The 16,382-nt window shown below is 29.8% G+C and overlaps 1 protein-coding gene across 2 annotated transcripts; it reads right to left on the reverse strand.

Moving 5' to 3' along the window:
• Nucleotides 1-1,778: 1,778 nt before the first annotated feature.
• On the reverse strand, nt 1,779-8,164 carry LOC107878170. Of its 2 annotated transcripts, XM_016725086.2 has the most exons (6): nt 7,667-8,096; nt 3,513-3,634; nt 2,976-3,067; nt 2,869-2,880; nt 2,354-2,440; nt 1,779-2,259 (listed from the first exon to the last, which is right to left on the reverse strand). In XM_016725086.2, the coding sequence occupies exons 1-6, from the start codon at nt 8,014-8,016 to the stop codon at nt 2,152-2,154; spliced, it is 771 nt and encodes a 256-aa protein (XP_016580572.1). In that variant the 5' UTR covers nt 8,017-8,096; the 3' UTR covers nt 1,779-2,151. The 2 variants fall into 2 exon arrangements, with proteins under 2 accessions (XP_016580572.1, XP_016580573.1); XM_016725087.2 differs by lacking the exon at nt 2,869-2,880 and having other exon boundaries at nt 7,667-8,164.
• Nucleotides 8,165-16,382: the final 8,218 nt, after the last annotated feature.

Below are 16,382 nucleotides of genomic sequence, written 5' to 3' on the forward strand. Positions count from 1 at the left end.
TTGATTGGACCAAGTGTCTAATCAGGTACGCTGCACACCTGCATAGTTAGTTGCACTAGCGGACAAAACTGTGCAGAGATGTGACGGTTGTACCACTTCATGATGAGCCAAGGACCTGGTTCTTTAATGTCAACTGATCATCATCAAAACATGAGACAACACCACTACAAAAATCCTATTTAAAAAGGAATAATTTAATTTAAATAATAATAAAAGATAATTAAAAAGAAAAGATATATACACTAATCAGCATATTAACTAACCCTGGATAACTACGCCTATTCAATTACATGGTTTGAGTACGTCTATATGCTTTTGCTTATGTGTCTTCATGTCTAATTTAACCATTTTTGTAGTTTTGTTATACCTCTCTTTAGTACTATTTTCATTTCGATGTGTTGATCGCATAGTCGTATAACTCCTTTGCAATCGACTTTACGCATGTATACTATATGCGATAAAGGTGGTTGACATTTTTGGTTGCTCATTTTTGTTTCTTTGGATATCCAGATTTCAGCAGAGCACGAGACCAAGCTTTCGCTAGAACTTCCCTTCTTCATTTTTCTCTTCATTTGCCTTCCCCTGTGTTTATTGCTAAGTGGGATTTTTGTGTTAAAGAGAAATTTTTTCGTTTTTATTCATGAAAATATGTTGACAAACGTGCTACTCTGTGTAATTTCATTTGGCCCCTATACTAAAAATAGGAGTTTCAATTTAGTTGTTCATTTTTAAAGAAAGTTTTATTACTTCTTTCTCATACTATCGTTAGTATTAAATAACTATATAAACTTGCAATAGTCAACTTTTAGAGTTCTAGCGCATCATTAATAAGATTAATTTGATAAATCATATGTAACTAAAGAATTTTTAAAGACGTGTCAAGTCAAAAAAACCAAAGTAAAATGATATGAATGGAATACATGCCATTGTAGAAAACCAAAATATAATTGTAATTGTGTACTAGTCTTCTCATTTTACCCCCAGGAGTAATTATTCTTCTTGGAAGTAAAAATAGACTAATTTCGCATTGAAATCTTGATTTAATCTTTCAATCTCTTTATTTTATTTATGGTTGTTTAGATATTTTCGTTAGCAAACTTTTTATTTATTGAAGAGAGCAGATTTTTCATTAATTAAAAAAAGATGATTAAAGAAATTAAATAAGGATATTCTGGTAAAAATACATGATTTCTTAAGAGACGTACAAACAAAACATGTGACAAGTATTTAATAACGGAGGGAGAGATTGTCCATTATTAATTGATGTTCTCGTAATAGAATCGCAAAAAAATTGTAGGGCGTGATTTTATGGTCTAATTTGTTTAATTTTTCATTGTAATTTGATTTGATTATTGTGTATTTCCTATCTTGTTTAATTCTTTTTTTGTAATATGTTGAAGTTATAAACTACAGATGCTTTAGTTTTTGCAAAGAAAAACCAATGTTTTTAAAAATATATTCAAGTGCTACAAAACCACTTGAGTTCATGTATAGGTTGATGTAAACTGGATGGACTCTTCAAATTCTTTAACACACCATTTTGACATACAATATTGTTTCCTTTAAATTATAATAACTTGAATTATTGTCTAAAGGACAGTGAGGCTGCCAAAGAGTGAGCTCCTATCCAACTCCAATGTCCTGTGGTGGTGTGTGCCGTGTGGCAACCTACGACACATCGATTAATTTTGTGGGGTACCTACAGATACTGAGTAACTTTGTCCCGAGACTCCTTGAGCTTTACAAACATTATAAACACAAAATTACTAAGATCAACATGAAAAGAACTGTCTTTATTGGTTACATAACGCCCAAGCTACACCTTCACCTTGAAGATGATTGCGGTCGCTGTCAAATATAGTAACCCAGTTGGGGTCGACACAAAAGATGAACTTGACAAAAAAACTACATTTACACAGAAAATCTAAGACTGCAGGATACAAAGAAATACTACCTGCTGACAGGCCATATTATACAAGATCACACAGGGAGAGAAGCAAGCAAAACGTTTTAGAGCAGAATCATCAAGCGATTTGCTTACTCTGACAATAAACAACAATTTATTCCCTCTACTACATCGTCGTTCCACCTACAATTACAAATCTTTTGATGAATGTATCTCATCCATACCTGCAATAAACTGCATCGGTATTAGTTCGACGACTTGGCACCCAATATTTTAGAGAGCTCCTTTATTAAAGGCTTCTCTTTAATGTCTTCTTCCTTCTCCAGACGCCATTTTTTCGACTTCTCTTGAGTCTGAGAATTAAGGTCAAAATTCGTTATAAAGCGACAGAACCAAATATTGAAAACTAGTTAAACATTTATGCTCAACTTGCTTCATCTGACTTACCCATATCCTTAAAGGAATCAGCTGCTCTTTAAATGTTTCCAATCTTGGCTGAACGATGTCCTTCCCTTTAGTCCGGATATCATCAGGCTGCCCACCATCAGAATCATTCACATATTACTTAAACCACAAGCATATAATGGATCAATTAAGCAACACATTCACCTAACTAAAAGTAAACTGTCTATAAACTAAAAATCAGACAAACAAATTCCTCAACTAAGCTCGACAAAGTTTTAAAAAGAAAAAAAACTAAGCTCAACAAGAACAGAAATGTAGACATCAAAATCCCTCTTCCCTTGTGTACAACCACTAACCAAAAACTCATAAAATCACCATCCTCCATCAATAGCAGGCACTCTTCCATCTCAAATTGGATAGACTATTTGAATAATCACGATATGGAAGGATCATAGCCATTTTAAAACAGTCAGATTAGCCTAAGAAATCAATCAGAATGATCCCACAGATAAGAAGAGCAGTGACTTGAGGGTTATGCCCATATGTAATCATCTTACCTTCTTATGCCACTGCCAGAACGTTTAGCGGAAATTAAGTTAGAAGTGCAGATCCAAACATTCATGAGGGTGTAAGAAATCAAAAGAGAAAGAATGATTATGCTTACATTGCGCAACTCTAGCTTGGATGCTGCCAAGCTAAACGTCAAGGCGGAACCACCAAAGACAAGAGCAGTGGCAATAGCAAATGCCTTTGCAACTGCATTGAACAAAATTTTAAACAATAAGGATCCAAAAAGAATATCACCTAAACTGGTAATGTTTGAGTCGTATCCTAGATATATCTTGTTGTATGTAAATGGATGCAAATTTGCTCAAGTATAGTACTTTCTGGAAATGCTTAAAGACCAGGAATTTAATATACAGTTGGTATGGTTTAAAATGATTATACCTCTGGCTATTGAACATAAAGCTTATTGTATGTTTGGAAAATTTCTTGAGAAATGTTTTGGAGAGCATTGATTTTTGGAAAACTTTGGTCTCATTTGTTTTGTAAATTCTGTAAAACATTTTCATTTGAATTCTGAAAAGTCAACATCTCTTTTCTAACCCGAAAACAGCTATTTTTGGTTTTGTGAAAAACTTTTCTAACCAAATGGACCCTTTAGCTTTGTTAGATCAAACATATAAAGATTTTGCCTTACTTTGAGACATCCCCATAGCTGCAGCTTTAAGTTTTTCAGGATTAAGAGGTGTGTATTTATCGTGCCGCAAGTCATTTGCTGTTGAGGCTTGTAATGAGTTTTCTGTATCTGGCAACTGCCACCTGGAGAAGATATTACCAACGTGATCACCAAAAGAAGATATAGGATCAAGAAGATGAAGAGTTTTACTTAATACACACTAAGGGGTCGTTTGGTACAAAGAGATGTTATCCATGGATTAACAATATAGGGATTAGCAATGCAGGGATTAGCAATGCAGGGATTAGTAATGCAGAGATTAGTGATTAGTAATACAGGGATTATTTTTTATCAAGTGTTTGGTGTATTATATTAAAACATAGATATATCATATATTGTGTTTGGATTTAAAACTCTAGAAAATCTTTTTTACAACTATACCCTCAAATTTTTTTGGGATTTTCTACTTCAACTAGTCAAATTACTCACCCTTTGCATGATCTTATAGTAAAGTTAAAATATGAATAATAATTTTTACTTTGCTTAGTTGAATATTTATTTTTTTCCAAAAGAAATTGAGTCTATTTGATCAAGAAAAATTCAAAACAACAAATAATTGTCATATTATACAGAAATAATTTTTAAAAATGCAAAAGCACATTATATAAGAACATCACGGATCGTTGATAATATAGTTTTAGATTTTCAAATTATATACTTGTTTGACAATAATCTTTTCTATATAAATTAATCCATTTGTAAATTAAACAATTATAGAATAGCATAAATGTAGTTCTCATTCGACGCTATCAACCAATATAAGGAAGAAAATGATATTTAAGCACTTGATCAGCATACGCAAAGAAAAAAGAGGTTGCAAATTAATGTAACATAACAATCAAATTTTTAGTGATTAGATTTAAAATGGAACTAAAAGAAAAAATTTAATAAAAAGAATTGAGGGGTAGAGTTAAGTCATTTAATTCTCTTATCCATGTATTATTATGCCACGGATAAGTAATCTCATGGTTTCCTAGGTATAAGATAATACACCATATGGTGTATTAGTTATCCATGGATAAGAAGAGATTAAATTAAGTTGTGCAACCAAACAATGTATTAGGTTGGATTAGATTTTAATACATGGACTATTTAAAATAATACATTCTACCAAACGTGTCCTAACTATTTAAAGCTGAAACAGTTAAAAGCACATTTTCATATTAGTTACAATGCCACAATGTTATCCAACAGATAATCTAAATCAGTGAAGCTGAACATATGGAAGAAAGTTGCCGCAATATCAGCTATAAAGTATGAATTCCACATTGAGGATAGTTTAAAAGATTTTGCAACACTCTCTTCATAGAAAAGAGAACACCTAAAAACAGAGAGCTAATAATGCATATACAGATTCAACCGACAAAGATAACCACAATTTGTACTTCTATATAAGAGAGAAGCCAAGCAGATCAATCTAAAAACCAACAAAGACCAAGTAACCACTGCATTACCACAATGAAAAATAATTATTCTTAAAAAAAAGGCAATAAGAGATAGCTTTTGTAACTCAGATGAACCTTTATCATGGAGCACCAGATTTTTCATAAAAATATATAGGAGTACTCTCTGAAAATAAAAAGAAATATAGGAGCAGTAAATCAGCAAAAATTTTACTTCCAGACTTGGTCAGACAAGAAAAGTCAAGAAATCTAGAAGTTTCAAATGTCAACTTATACATCTACCAGTTGATTACCTCCTGTTACTTCATGATTTTCAAATGAATTATTGAACGTCTCAAAAAGCACTTCACTCATCTGAATTAGATCAAAGAGAAAACAATAGTGCATACTCATACTTCATTGTTTAAGTCATACATCCATCGTCTAACACCTCTCTGGCACCAATAATTCCAACTCATTTCACAAAATACAGAAAATTCCAAAAGACAATCAACCCATTCTAAAAACTGCCCATGTTAAATCCCCTTTTCCTAAGTTACCAGTTTTTAAAAAAAAAAAAATCCCCCTTTTCCTAATCTGTGGCCATATATCATCGAAATTCCAGAATAGGTTAATAATTATTTTGATTTGAGGTGCATCAAAACTAAATCCCAACATACAAAATTTCAATTAATCATAAATTTGCTAAAAGAATAAAAAGTAACTAAGGGGGAAAAATACAGTATTCCTCCATTATTTTCACTTCAAAGCTATCCAAAGACTATGAAAAGCTTAAATAAGGAAAAGAAAGAAAACCAAGTACAATTTCAGTAAAGGGACCTGGTGCATTAAAGCTCCAGCTATACGCAGGTTCGAGGAAAGGCCGGACCACAAGGGTCTATTGTAGTATACAGCCTTACCTTGCATTTCTGCAAGAGGCTATTTCCACACCTTGAACCCGTGACCAGACGACATCAATTACACCAAATACGCCAAGGCGCCCCTTCAGTATTTCTATAAATTAAAATTTTGCTAAACCCAACATCCAAATTTAATTTTTTACAATCACAAATTAGCTAAAAGAACATAAAAAGGTAAAAGGAAGAAAGAATCAAAAAAAGAAAAATTCAGTACCCTTTCTTCATTTACAATCCATAAACTAACCAAAGACTAAGAAAAACAGCAAAAAGTTTTGCTACACCCAACATCCAATATTCAATCTTTGCTACACCCAACATCCAATATTCAATCTGTTCAATCACAAATTAGCTAGAAGGTAAGGAAGAAAGTACCAACCAAATAAAAAAATATCAGTCCCTTTTCTCATTTCCAATCCATAAACTAAAACCAAAGACAGAAAAAAGCAGCAAAAAGAATGTCTTTATTGGAAATTCTTTAATTGCAACTTTCTAACGAGACAAGTTTATACCACAATACTAAAAGATATTTTGATACATTTTACATACTATCTTTTAGTTTCTTAAATTTCGTGCCAAATCAAAACCAAACAACCACCACAACAACATACCTAGATATCCAGTGTAGTGTAGTCCTAGTCTGGGGAGGTTAGAATGTAGCAAACCTTACCTCCACCAATAATGTAGAGGGACTGTTTCCGACAGACCCTCGGCTACAGTAGGGGTGTATATAGGTCGGGTTGGTTCGGTTTTTCCTTAAAATATAACCAAACCAATAACGTTGGTTTTCTAAATCTATACACCAAATCAAACCAATATACAATCGGTTTTTTTATTTCAGTTTTTTTCGGTTTATCGATTTTTTTTGTTTCGGTTTTGGTCGATTTTTTTCGATTTTTTGGCTTTTTTACAATTATAATGTGATTGAAGAAAAAATTAAATATTTTCACTAAAAAGATAAAAAAACAATGGTTATAGAGTAGTTCCAATAAAAATTAAGTTGGCAAATTACTAAAATGTCTAAACTATTATCTCTCAAAGTAATATTATGTGGATACCCAGTGATTCAATTTCTAAGTCACTAGTCATAGTAGCTAAGTAATATTATGTGGATATCCAGTGATTTAATTTTTAAGTCACTAGTCATACTTGTATGAAAGTTCTCTTCACATAGAATATGAGCATACAAAAGAATTAAAAATTGGAGACAACTTATGAAAGTTCTCTTCACATTCTAATGTGAGCATACAAAAGAATTAAGAATTGGGGACAACTTATTAAAAGGTTAACTCTATAAAATAATTAACTATAATATAATTCCATAAGAAAAAAAGAGAAAGAAGAGAAACAACCCAAATTACAACTTGATAAAAGTAGATGAGGAAATAATAGAACTCCCTTGGAAAGTAAAATATAAAGTGAAAGCAATTGAAGTGCTTTAGATTTTTATATTAAAATTAGGCTTTGTATTAATTTGTTACTAATAGACAAATATTATAATTAAAGGCCAAGAACGTATATCTATTTTTTGAATATAAAAAAAATAATTAGAAAGTAGATTATAAATAATATTTTTTATATATAAGAAATTAAAATTATATATGCATTATTTCGATTCGGTTTGGGTTTGGCTTGATTTTATTTTTACTAATACCAAACTAAACCAAGAATATTCCATTTTTTTCCTCAGTTTGATTTAATCATCGGTTCGGTTTGACTTCGGTTTATACACCCCTCCTATAAGATACCATAAATAGTAACAAAAACAACGCGAACAAGTGAAAATCATACAAACAAATTGAAATGGAGAACGTACCTTTTAGGTCCAAAAGTAACTTGGGGAAGAGAAACATAAGCTCTTAGAGGATTAAGAGCATCAGGTGATACAGAAGATGTCTTATTGATATCAGTAGGGAGAACCCATTTGGTAGCATTAGAGAGTGAGTTATCCGAAGAGACAGGTGAATGAAAAATCTTGGAAGGTAAAGAATGTCTAAGAATTTCAGGAAGAACATCAGGAGAAGGAGAAGAAAGTGATGATTCTTGATTTGAAGGAGAAGTTGGTTTGTTGATTTTTTGGGCTAAACGGGTAACGGCGTGTTTGGATTCTTCAAAGAAAAATGCCCCTTCTTTACCGGCTGCTAATCTTCCTGTTAAGAAACTCATTCTTGTTGCTCTATTCTGATGTTTTGTGGAATTGGGCTTTGGTTCGGTTGGATTTGGTAATGGGAAATTTGAATCTGCCAAGATTATATATAGGAATATACTGTATCCCTCTTTTGTCTCTCCTTTCTTTTTCTTTTTTTTAAAAAAAAAAAAAAAAAATCACAAGGAAAACTACTAGTAATTTTATTTAAGGATAAATTATACAAATTTCATAATTAAGAGAGTATATTATCTAATATTTTTTAATTTTTTAAAATTTATATAAAATTTTATTTTTCAACTTTACTCTTGATACATATCACAAAACCCCACATCCTATTTTTACTCTATCATTAACTCATTCTATTGGGGGCGTCACCTCTTGAATGGATCATGCAGTGCGCTATTCGAAGTAATTGAGGTTTCAAAATAGATACCAAACACCCAATGAGAAAACAAAAAAAATAACAATAAAAATAAAAAAAAAGAGTTTGAACAATTATATCAAATTAACCATACCAAACCATTACTAAAATGCTAAGAAAAACTAAACCGGTGAATAGTTCAAAGACAGTTATCTTGATTTCCCTCTCTTACACGTTACATAAAATTTAAACAAAATAAAACATCTTATTCATTTAGCGTTAGTTGACCCTTTATCTAAAAATATTTGTTTTAATTTAGTTCTTTCTTTGATGAAATCAAGAAAATTTTATTATGTTCTTTTAATATTATTCTTATTATTAAATGACTAAATAAAGTATTTATACTTAAATTTATATTTTTAAAATATAATTACTAAAGTTAATTTAATAAAATAAATTTCTAATAAATATTTTCTGCGCTAAATAGGTCAACTATTTTAAAACACAAAAAGTAATGATGAAAAAACGAACGACGGGAATGCAAAGAGATTATTATATTAGCTGGAAGAGATTTGACAAGCAACATATTAGATAAATCTTGTCAAACAAGATAAATAAAATAATTAGTGTGGCCAGACGATGAATGAAATAATAACATAGTCAAAATTTACTAGTATAGCTAGTGTGGCTTGCAAGAATATCAGAGGATGGTAAGGTCGAATTCACTTGAGGACTAAGTAGGTATTGATCATGAAAATTAAAAATTTTTGGAGTTAGGGTTAAGGGTGTTTAGTGGGTTGGCCGGGTCAACCTGGAACTGGCTTGGATCAACCTAGAATCGGCCCGTTAAGTTTAATCGGGTTGTGGGTTGGGTAGAGTTGGGTTGTAGTTAAGTGGGCCGGGTCGGGTCCGAATTCAACAGTAAAATTTTTAAAAACAATCCTGAATCGGTCCACTTAGTCCAACTCGATCTAACCCACCTAAATCCGGTCAAAAGTCAAAAAAAAAAAAATCCAATATACACTATATATATAGTATATACTACATTAGAATTCAAAAAATAAATACACATCCACAATTGTATATGTACGTAACATTCAATATATACGACTATACGTACTACTTTAAATAAAACATATACTACAATATATATATATATATATATATATATATATATAGTTATATACTAATTTATAAAATATATACACATGTATACATTAAATATGTACGTCTATAGAAGATATATACACATATATACGCACCATTCAATATATATGTACTACTTTAAATAAAACATATCTGCAATATATATATACTACAATATATACACACACTATATATATAGTTATATACTAATTTATAAAACATATACACATGTATACGTTAAATATGTACGTCAATAGAAGATATATACACATATATACGTACCATTCAATATATATGTACTACTTTAAATAAAATATACTACAATATATATATACTACAATATATACACACACTATATATATAGTTATATACTAATTTATAAAACATATACACATGTATACGTTAAATATATACATCAATAGAAGATATATACACATATATATGTACCATTCAATGTATACGTACTACTTTAAATAAAATATACTACAATATATATACTACAATATATACACACACTATATATATAGTTATATACTAATTTATAAAACATATACACATGTATACGTTAAATATATACGTCTATGGAAGATATATATACACATATATACGTACCATTCAATATATACGTTCTACTTTAAATAAAATATACTATAATATATATATATACTACAATATATACACATACTATATATAGTTATACACTAATTTATAAAACATATACACATATATACGTTAAATATATACGTCTATGGAAGATATATACACATATATATGTACCATTCAATATATACGTACTACTTTAAATAAATTATACTACAATAAATATACTACAATATATACACACACTATATATATAGTTATATACTAATTTATAAAACATAAACACATGTATACATTAAATATATACGTCTATAGAATATATATATACACATATATACGTACCATTCAATATATATATACTACTTTAAATATAATATACTACAATATATACACACACACTATATATAGTTATACACTAATTTATAAAACATATGCACATGTATACGTTAAATATATACGTCTATAGAAGATATATACACATATATACGTATCATTCAATATATACGTACTACTTTAAATCAAATATACTACAATATATACACACACTATATATATAGTTGTATACTAATTTATAAAATATATATAAATATATACGTTAAATATATACGTCTATTGAAGATATATACACATATAAACATACCATTCAATATATACGTACACATATAAAATATATGTGTCACACCCCTATTTTTCATCGCATCCAATCCCACTAGGGAGTTGGTTTTAGAGAAAACGAGTTTTTCCAAATAAAGTGACGTTTTGAGTAGGGATTATTTTATTTACAGAGTCGCCACTTGGAATTGAGTTTGGGTGTTCCAAGTCACCGTATTGAATCCTTATTCAAAAGAAAATGACTCTGTATTTTTGATCTGCGAACTAGAAATTCAGATAAGGAATTCTATTGATCGAGGGAAGGTGTTAGGAATCCCTCAAGTCCCGTGGTTCTAGCACGATCACTTTAATGACTTATGTCTGGCTTAATTTATTCTTTTGGATAGAGAGGATTTGTTAGCCTAAAAGTTATTTACATCCTACTTTGAATTTATTTCAAATTATTTAATTATATTAATGCGTGGCTTGCCAGTAGCAGTACTTTCCCGTCATACCACAAGTTTGATACATTTCTCGTGTCTTTGAGGCATTTATGAGTCGTCCCCATTTTCCTAATCTAAATAAGCACCTAATAGGTTTGAAATCCATCCAACCCAATTCAATCGGCTTCAAATGGTAGATTATTTTTATTATAACGAATGGTCGATAGTAGGGCTTTCCAACTCCATCGTTAAATTTCACTTGTATGTTAAACTTTTGATTTTTCTAATCAAGAACCGAAATTTATTCTTTTATGAATTCGCTTCATCACAATGAATTTTACCTCTCTCTATTTTTTCTTTTCATGCAATAGAATTTAGAATAACTATTAAACATGTATCCCATCTCACTCGTTCTCACCTTAATAAAAGGGTCTTAACGTAAGTGTAGGTCTAACTAAATTCTAACAAAAAAGAGCATGTTAATCCCATAATCATTACAAGACTCTATCATAATATAATTATATTTCAAGTAGTACAAATTATATGTTAAAGGGAGAAAAAAATATTAGAAAACTTTACCATGCACATGCTCGGTATAAAATGCATTTTTTTTTTAGAAACTAACAAAGATCGACTAAATTTAACTCAATAGTCTAATCTTTATAGTATCACTATTGTCTTTTCAACTTCACATATTTATTCCATTTCTTATTTTTCTAATATAATCAAATAGTGACTCAAAGGAAACCCAACTCCTAGCTCCGGCTAAACAACTACATAGATCCGTAATATATATACATCTTTCAATTTTTGCTAACCATAATCCTTATAAACCCTAATTTCAAGAATTTATTCATTAACTTAAACTCCAACGCTAGCTTGTGTTTTAAAATATTTAACCTCAAAATGATATTATAAACTTCCTTTGTGGAAGGCATTGACAATGATTATAAAAATAATATCACAATGAAAGACATTGACAATTTGACATGCAAAACCTATTACAAATGCATGCAAATATTATTTTAGAAAAAAAAAATACGTAACTAAGTTTTGCTATATTATGCACACTTATCTACACAATTTTCCCCAGCTTATAGTTAACCATTTTGTGTACAAGTATCATTTCACAATAGTGACAACTACAATATCTTGCCCACAGAACTACCACGTCCGAGAAGGAATTGTTTTACTGGAACCCTTAGTTCCACTAGGTCTAATACTAGATGTGAAGTTCCAGCTAATAATATTCTAAGCATAACACCTATTTTAAGTTGGACTAATTAAAGAAAGAGGGAAAAGTACAAAATGTGACGATCTCATACAACACCTTAAAATTAGTCTAACTAGAAATCAATTCTATGATATTATTTATATTTCTATCATCCTTGTGTAGGTTTCAACTTCTCCTATCTCTATTGCCCCTTTTTTTTTATGAACTCTCCATGCATATTTCAAGCAATACATCAATGAAAACTATAGTAGTAAAAAAGAACCTCAAGGAGACAAAACTAACAAAAAAAATAGAGGCCAAACTAACAAATCATTAGACTTATTTCCAGTAACCAAGAGCACAGAGCAAAGGAATGAATTAACCCACCGTTAACTAATGATATTAAAGAGCAAATGAAAGTATTAAACCGAATACAAATCTGACTAAACGAAAACTGAAAGAAAAGGACGAATAGAATCACCATTGGAATACAGACAACACATCCTTCATTTGACACATTATTATGCTACAATAAAAGGCTCAAGGATTACTTCTTGTGAAAATAAATTTCTAACGAGATCTGCTACAATCTTGTAATTCACAAAGTTAATAGTAGCTAACTTTTGAAGCTACGAACTCGAACCGAAAACTCTAAACGGAGACTCAACCCTAAACTCTAACTCTTTTCCTTTCCTATCTTTTTCTCAACCCGCTTTCTTTCTTTTGAACTTTTTCATGCCTCTCTTCTAAGTTTTTTTTTCTTTTGTTTTTTCTTTTCAATCTTCTTCTATTTCTTTTCTCTAATTGTATTTTTCCTGTGTAAAATCCTTCTTAAGTGTTGATGACTTTGTATGCATATAGGTGTAGGTGTGTTTGTAGTGCAGTAGCGAGGGACGTGTGTGTGGTTGGGTAATGGGGAAGTTAGGTTTGGGAGATAATGGGGAAGTTAGGTTTCTTTTTTTACTGTTTTTTATTTTTTTTTAATATTTTAAATAAAATAAAAATAAAAATAAAAAATCTATTTGAAACTAACAAAATACAAATAAGTTAAATAGCTAGTCTTAGAAATATGATTAAAAAATATTAATATCACTAGATTCTTTATTAAAGGTTAAAAGAAGAAAACAAATATAATTTAGAATTTTTTTTTAAACAAAAATAAATAATAAAAAAAAAATAAAAACTTATTCAAAAATGTGACTCTATTTTTTAGTTTTCAAAACTTTTAAAACAAATTTTGTAAAAACAAGATAAAATTGAAATATCTAATTTAGACCATAAAATAAAATACATATATATATTAAACACTAAAAATGACGTAAAACATTAGGTTTTGGTCAAAAATTAGGTGTTTACAATATGTACTTCTTTAAATAAAACATATGCTACCTAATATAATAAATTAATAATAGTTTATACTAAATTAGTCAGTTTGTTTATTAAAAAAAATAATAATAATCGGGCCCGTTTCGGGCCGGTTAACCTGCGGGCCTGGACCGAACTTGGTTCGGACTGGGTTAATTGGGCTAAAAATAAAAAATAAATCGGCCCAAGACCCGGTACCCTACAGCCCGTGGGCTGATCGGGCCGGGTCAAACTGGGCCGATGTTTGTAAGGCTGGCCCCGTTTGACAGGTATAGTTAGAGTTGGAGTTGAAGTTAAATTTAAAATTTGGATTTGTGTTTGGCTATGAATATAAATTGAAGTTGCTTTTAACTTTTTGTGAGACAAGTAAAAGTGAAAAAAGTGAAAACAATTTTAATTTGTTTTCACTTTTTCAAATACAATTTGATTACAAATATAATTTAATATTATATTTGAAATTTCTTATGGCCAAACACTATAATTTTTACTAAAACGAAATAATTTCTTTAAAAAAATAAAAAATTCTCATGACCTAACATCTCCTGAGAAATCATTGAGCCAGTTAACTACATTGTCCTCTGCAACTGATAATCTTGATCTAAAAATTTAGTTTTATCATATTAAGTTGTATGATAGTAAAAAAATAAAATTAGGATTTTAATCTGTCAAATTTGAGACTTTGAATAAACCACACGACAAAGAAAGTAGAAAAAAAAAAGAGTATCTTAGGGTGCGTTTGGTATGAAGGAAAATATTTTTCATGAAAAATATTTTCTTGAAAAATAAGTTAGTTTTTTAATTATTTTCTTAAATTTGGTTGGTCAACATAAAATATTTTTCAGAAAATATTTTCTAGTGTTTGGTTGGTGAATGAAAAAATATTTTTCAGAAAATACATGTTAGTGTTTAGATAAAGAGTAAAAATACATTTTAGAAAAATAATGTTTGAGCCCCAAAAATATATTTTTTTAGGGTATTTTCGATATGAAGGAGGAAATTTTTTTTTCTAGAAAATAAGTTGTTTTTTACTTATATTCTGGTGTTCATTATGCAAATTGGGCAAGTATATTTTTTCTAAAATTATTTATATATATTTAACAAAAACAGTGAGAACGAATAGGATAAGAAGGGTGGGATTAGAAAAAATTTTTAATTTTTTTTTAAAAGTGTTTTTTGAGGGTATGGGGGGGGGGTTGTAGGTGGGGGTTGGGGTTGTCAAAATAGATAGTTGGGTGGGATAAGAAAAATAATTTTTTTTTGGAGGGTGGGGGGGAGGGAGGGTAGGGATGTTAGTAGGGGTGGGGGTCGGGGGTAGGGGAGCGAGGGTGGGTTAAGAAACTTTTTTTAAAATTTAAAATAAATTTTAAATTTTTTTTAGGGGGGGAGGGAGGGGGTTGGTAGGGGAGGGGGTCGGGTAAGAAAAAGGTTTGATTTTTTAAAAAAAGAATTAAATATTTTTTTTGGAGGGAGTAGGGGTTTGAATTTTGGGGTAGGGGATGAGGTAAAAAAAATTAAAATATTTTTTTTGAGTAGGGGTGGTGTAGGGTGGGGGACGGGGTAGGAGAGTGATAGTGGGATAAGGAAAAAATTAAAAAAATTCAAAAATTTAATTTTTTTTGAGGGGGTGGAATGGGTGGGGGTCAGGTAGAGGGGGAGTAAGAAAAACGTTTGAATTATTTTAGAAAAGATTAAATATTTTTTTTGGAGGGGGGAGGGGGAGGGGTTTGGATTTTGGGCAGGGGATAAGGTAAAAAAAATTGAAATATTTTTTTTGAAGGGGGTGGGGTGGAGGTACACTACTAAAAAAATATTTTTTTCGACCACAAGCATGTGGTCGCAAAGAATCGACCATATGTGGTTGGTTTTTATTTTTTTTAAATAATTTTTTTTAAAAAATCGACCACATGCAGTCGGTTTTATATTTTAAAATTCCAAAATAATAATTTTATTAATTTTTATATTAATTATTATTCATTCAAAAAAAAACTGACCACCTGTGGTTGATTTCTAATTAAAAATAAATTTTAAAAAATAATTTTAAAAATCCAACCACTTGTGGTGGGTTTTATTTTAAAAATATATTTACTTAAAAACCGACCACATGTGCAGTTATATTATGCTACTATTATAGTTATAATAATGTAACGTACATATATAACCGATAATTCATCAGAATATAATGAATGTGTTCTGTTATGAGGTGATATACTTGTGGATGTGATGTATATATAGTATGCATTCAAGAGTTCATACATATAAAAATCTTTATATATATATGATGTAGTGATCGATCGATGAACGATGTAATCAAAAACTAGTAGAATCTATCTAAACATATTATTGAATACCATGATTTGAAAGGATAGAAGTAATAATATACCGTACGTTGAAGTTATATTAATGCAAGCTAATCAAATTAATCAATAACTTATCAGAGTATATATATGAAATATGTCGCATTAGATTATTGGATAATATACTCCTGTACGTATGTGATGTATATAGTACGTATTTAGAACTTGATATAGTCGATAGTGTGTATATGTGTGTGTATGTATAGGTATATATTTATTATATACATATTAGATAGTGATGGTATATTAATGATATAAGATGAACTAACCGATAATTCATATGAGTATATGTGAAATACATTGGTATTAT

Source organism: Capsicum annuum, chromosome 7 (assembly GCF_002878395.1).
Source record: "Capsicum annuum cultivar UCD-10X-F1 chromosome 7, UCD10Xv1.1, whole genome shotgun sequence".
Classification (NCBI taxonomy): Eukaryota; Viridiplantae; Streptophyta; class Magnoliopsida; order Solanales; family Solanaceae; genus Capsicum; species Capsicum annuum.

What these genes read in the sequence shown, in the direction of transcription:
- LOC107878170 (XM_016725086.2), bottom strand. Translation starts at nt 8,016, where the DNA reads ATGAGTTTCTTAACAGGAAGATTAGCAGCCGGTAAAGAAGGGGCATTT. An exon ending in AGCTATGGGGATGTCTCAAA is followed by an intron (nt 3,068 to 3,512) that starts GTAAGGCAAAAT and finishes TGTTCAATGCAG; the next exon opens with TTGCAAAGGCATTTGCTATT. An exon ending in TGATTCCTTTAAGGATATGG is followed by an intron (nt 2,260 to 2,353) that starts GTAAGTCAGATG and finishes CTTAATTCTCAG; the next exon opens with ACTCAAGAGAAGTCGAAAAA.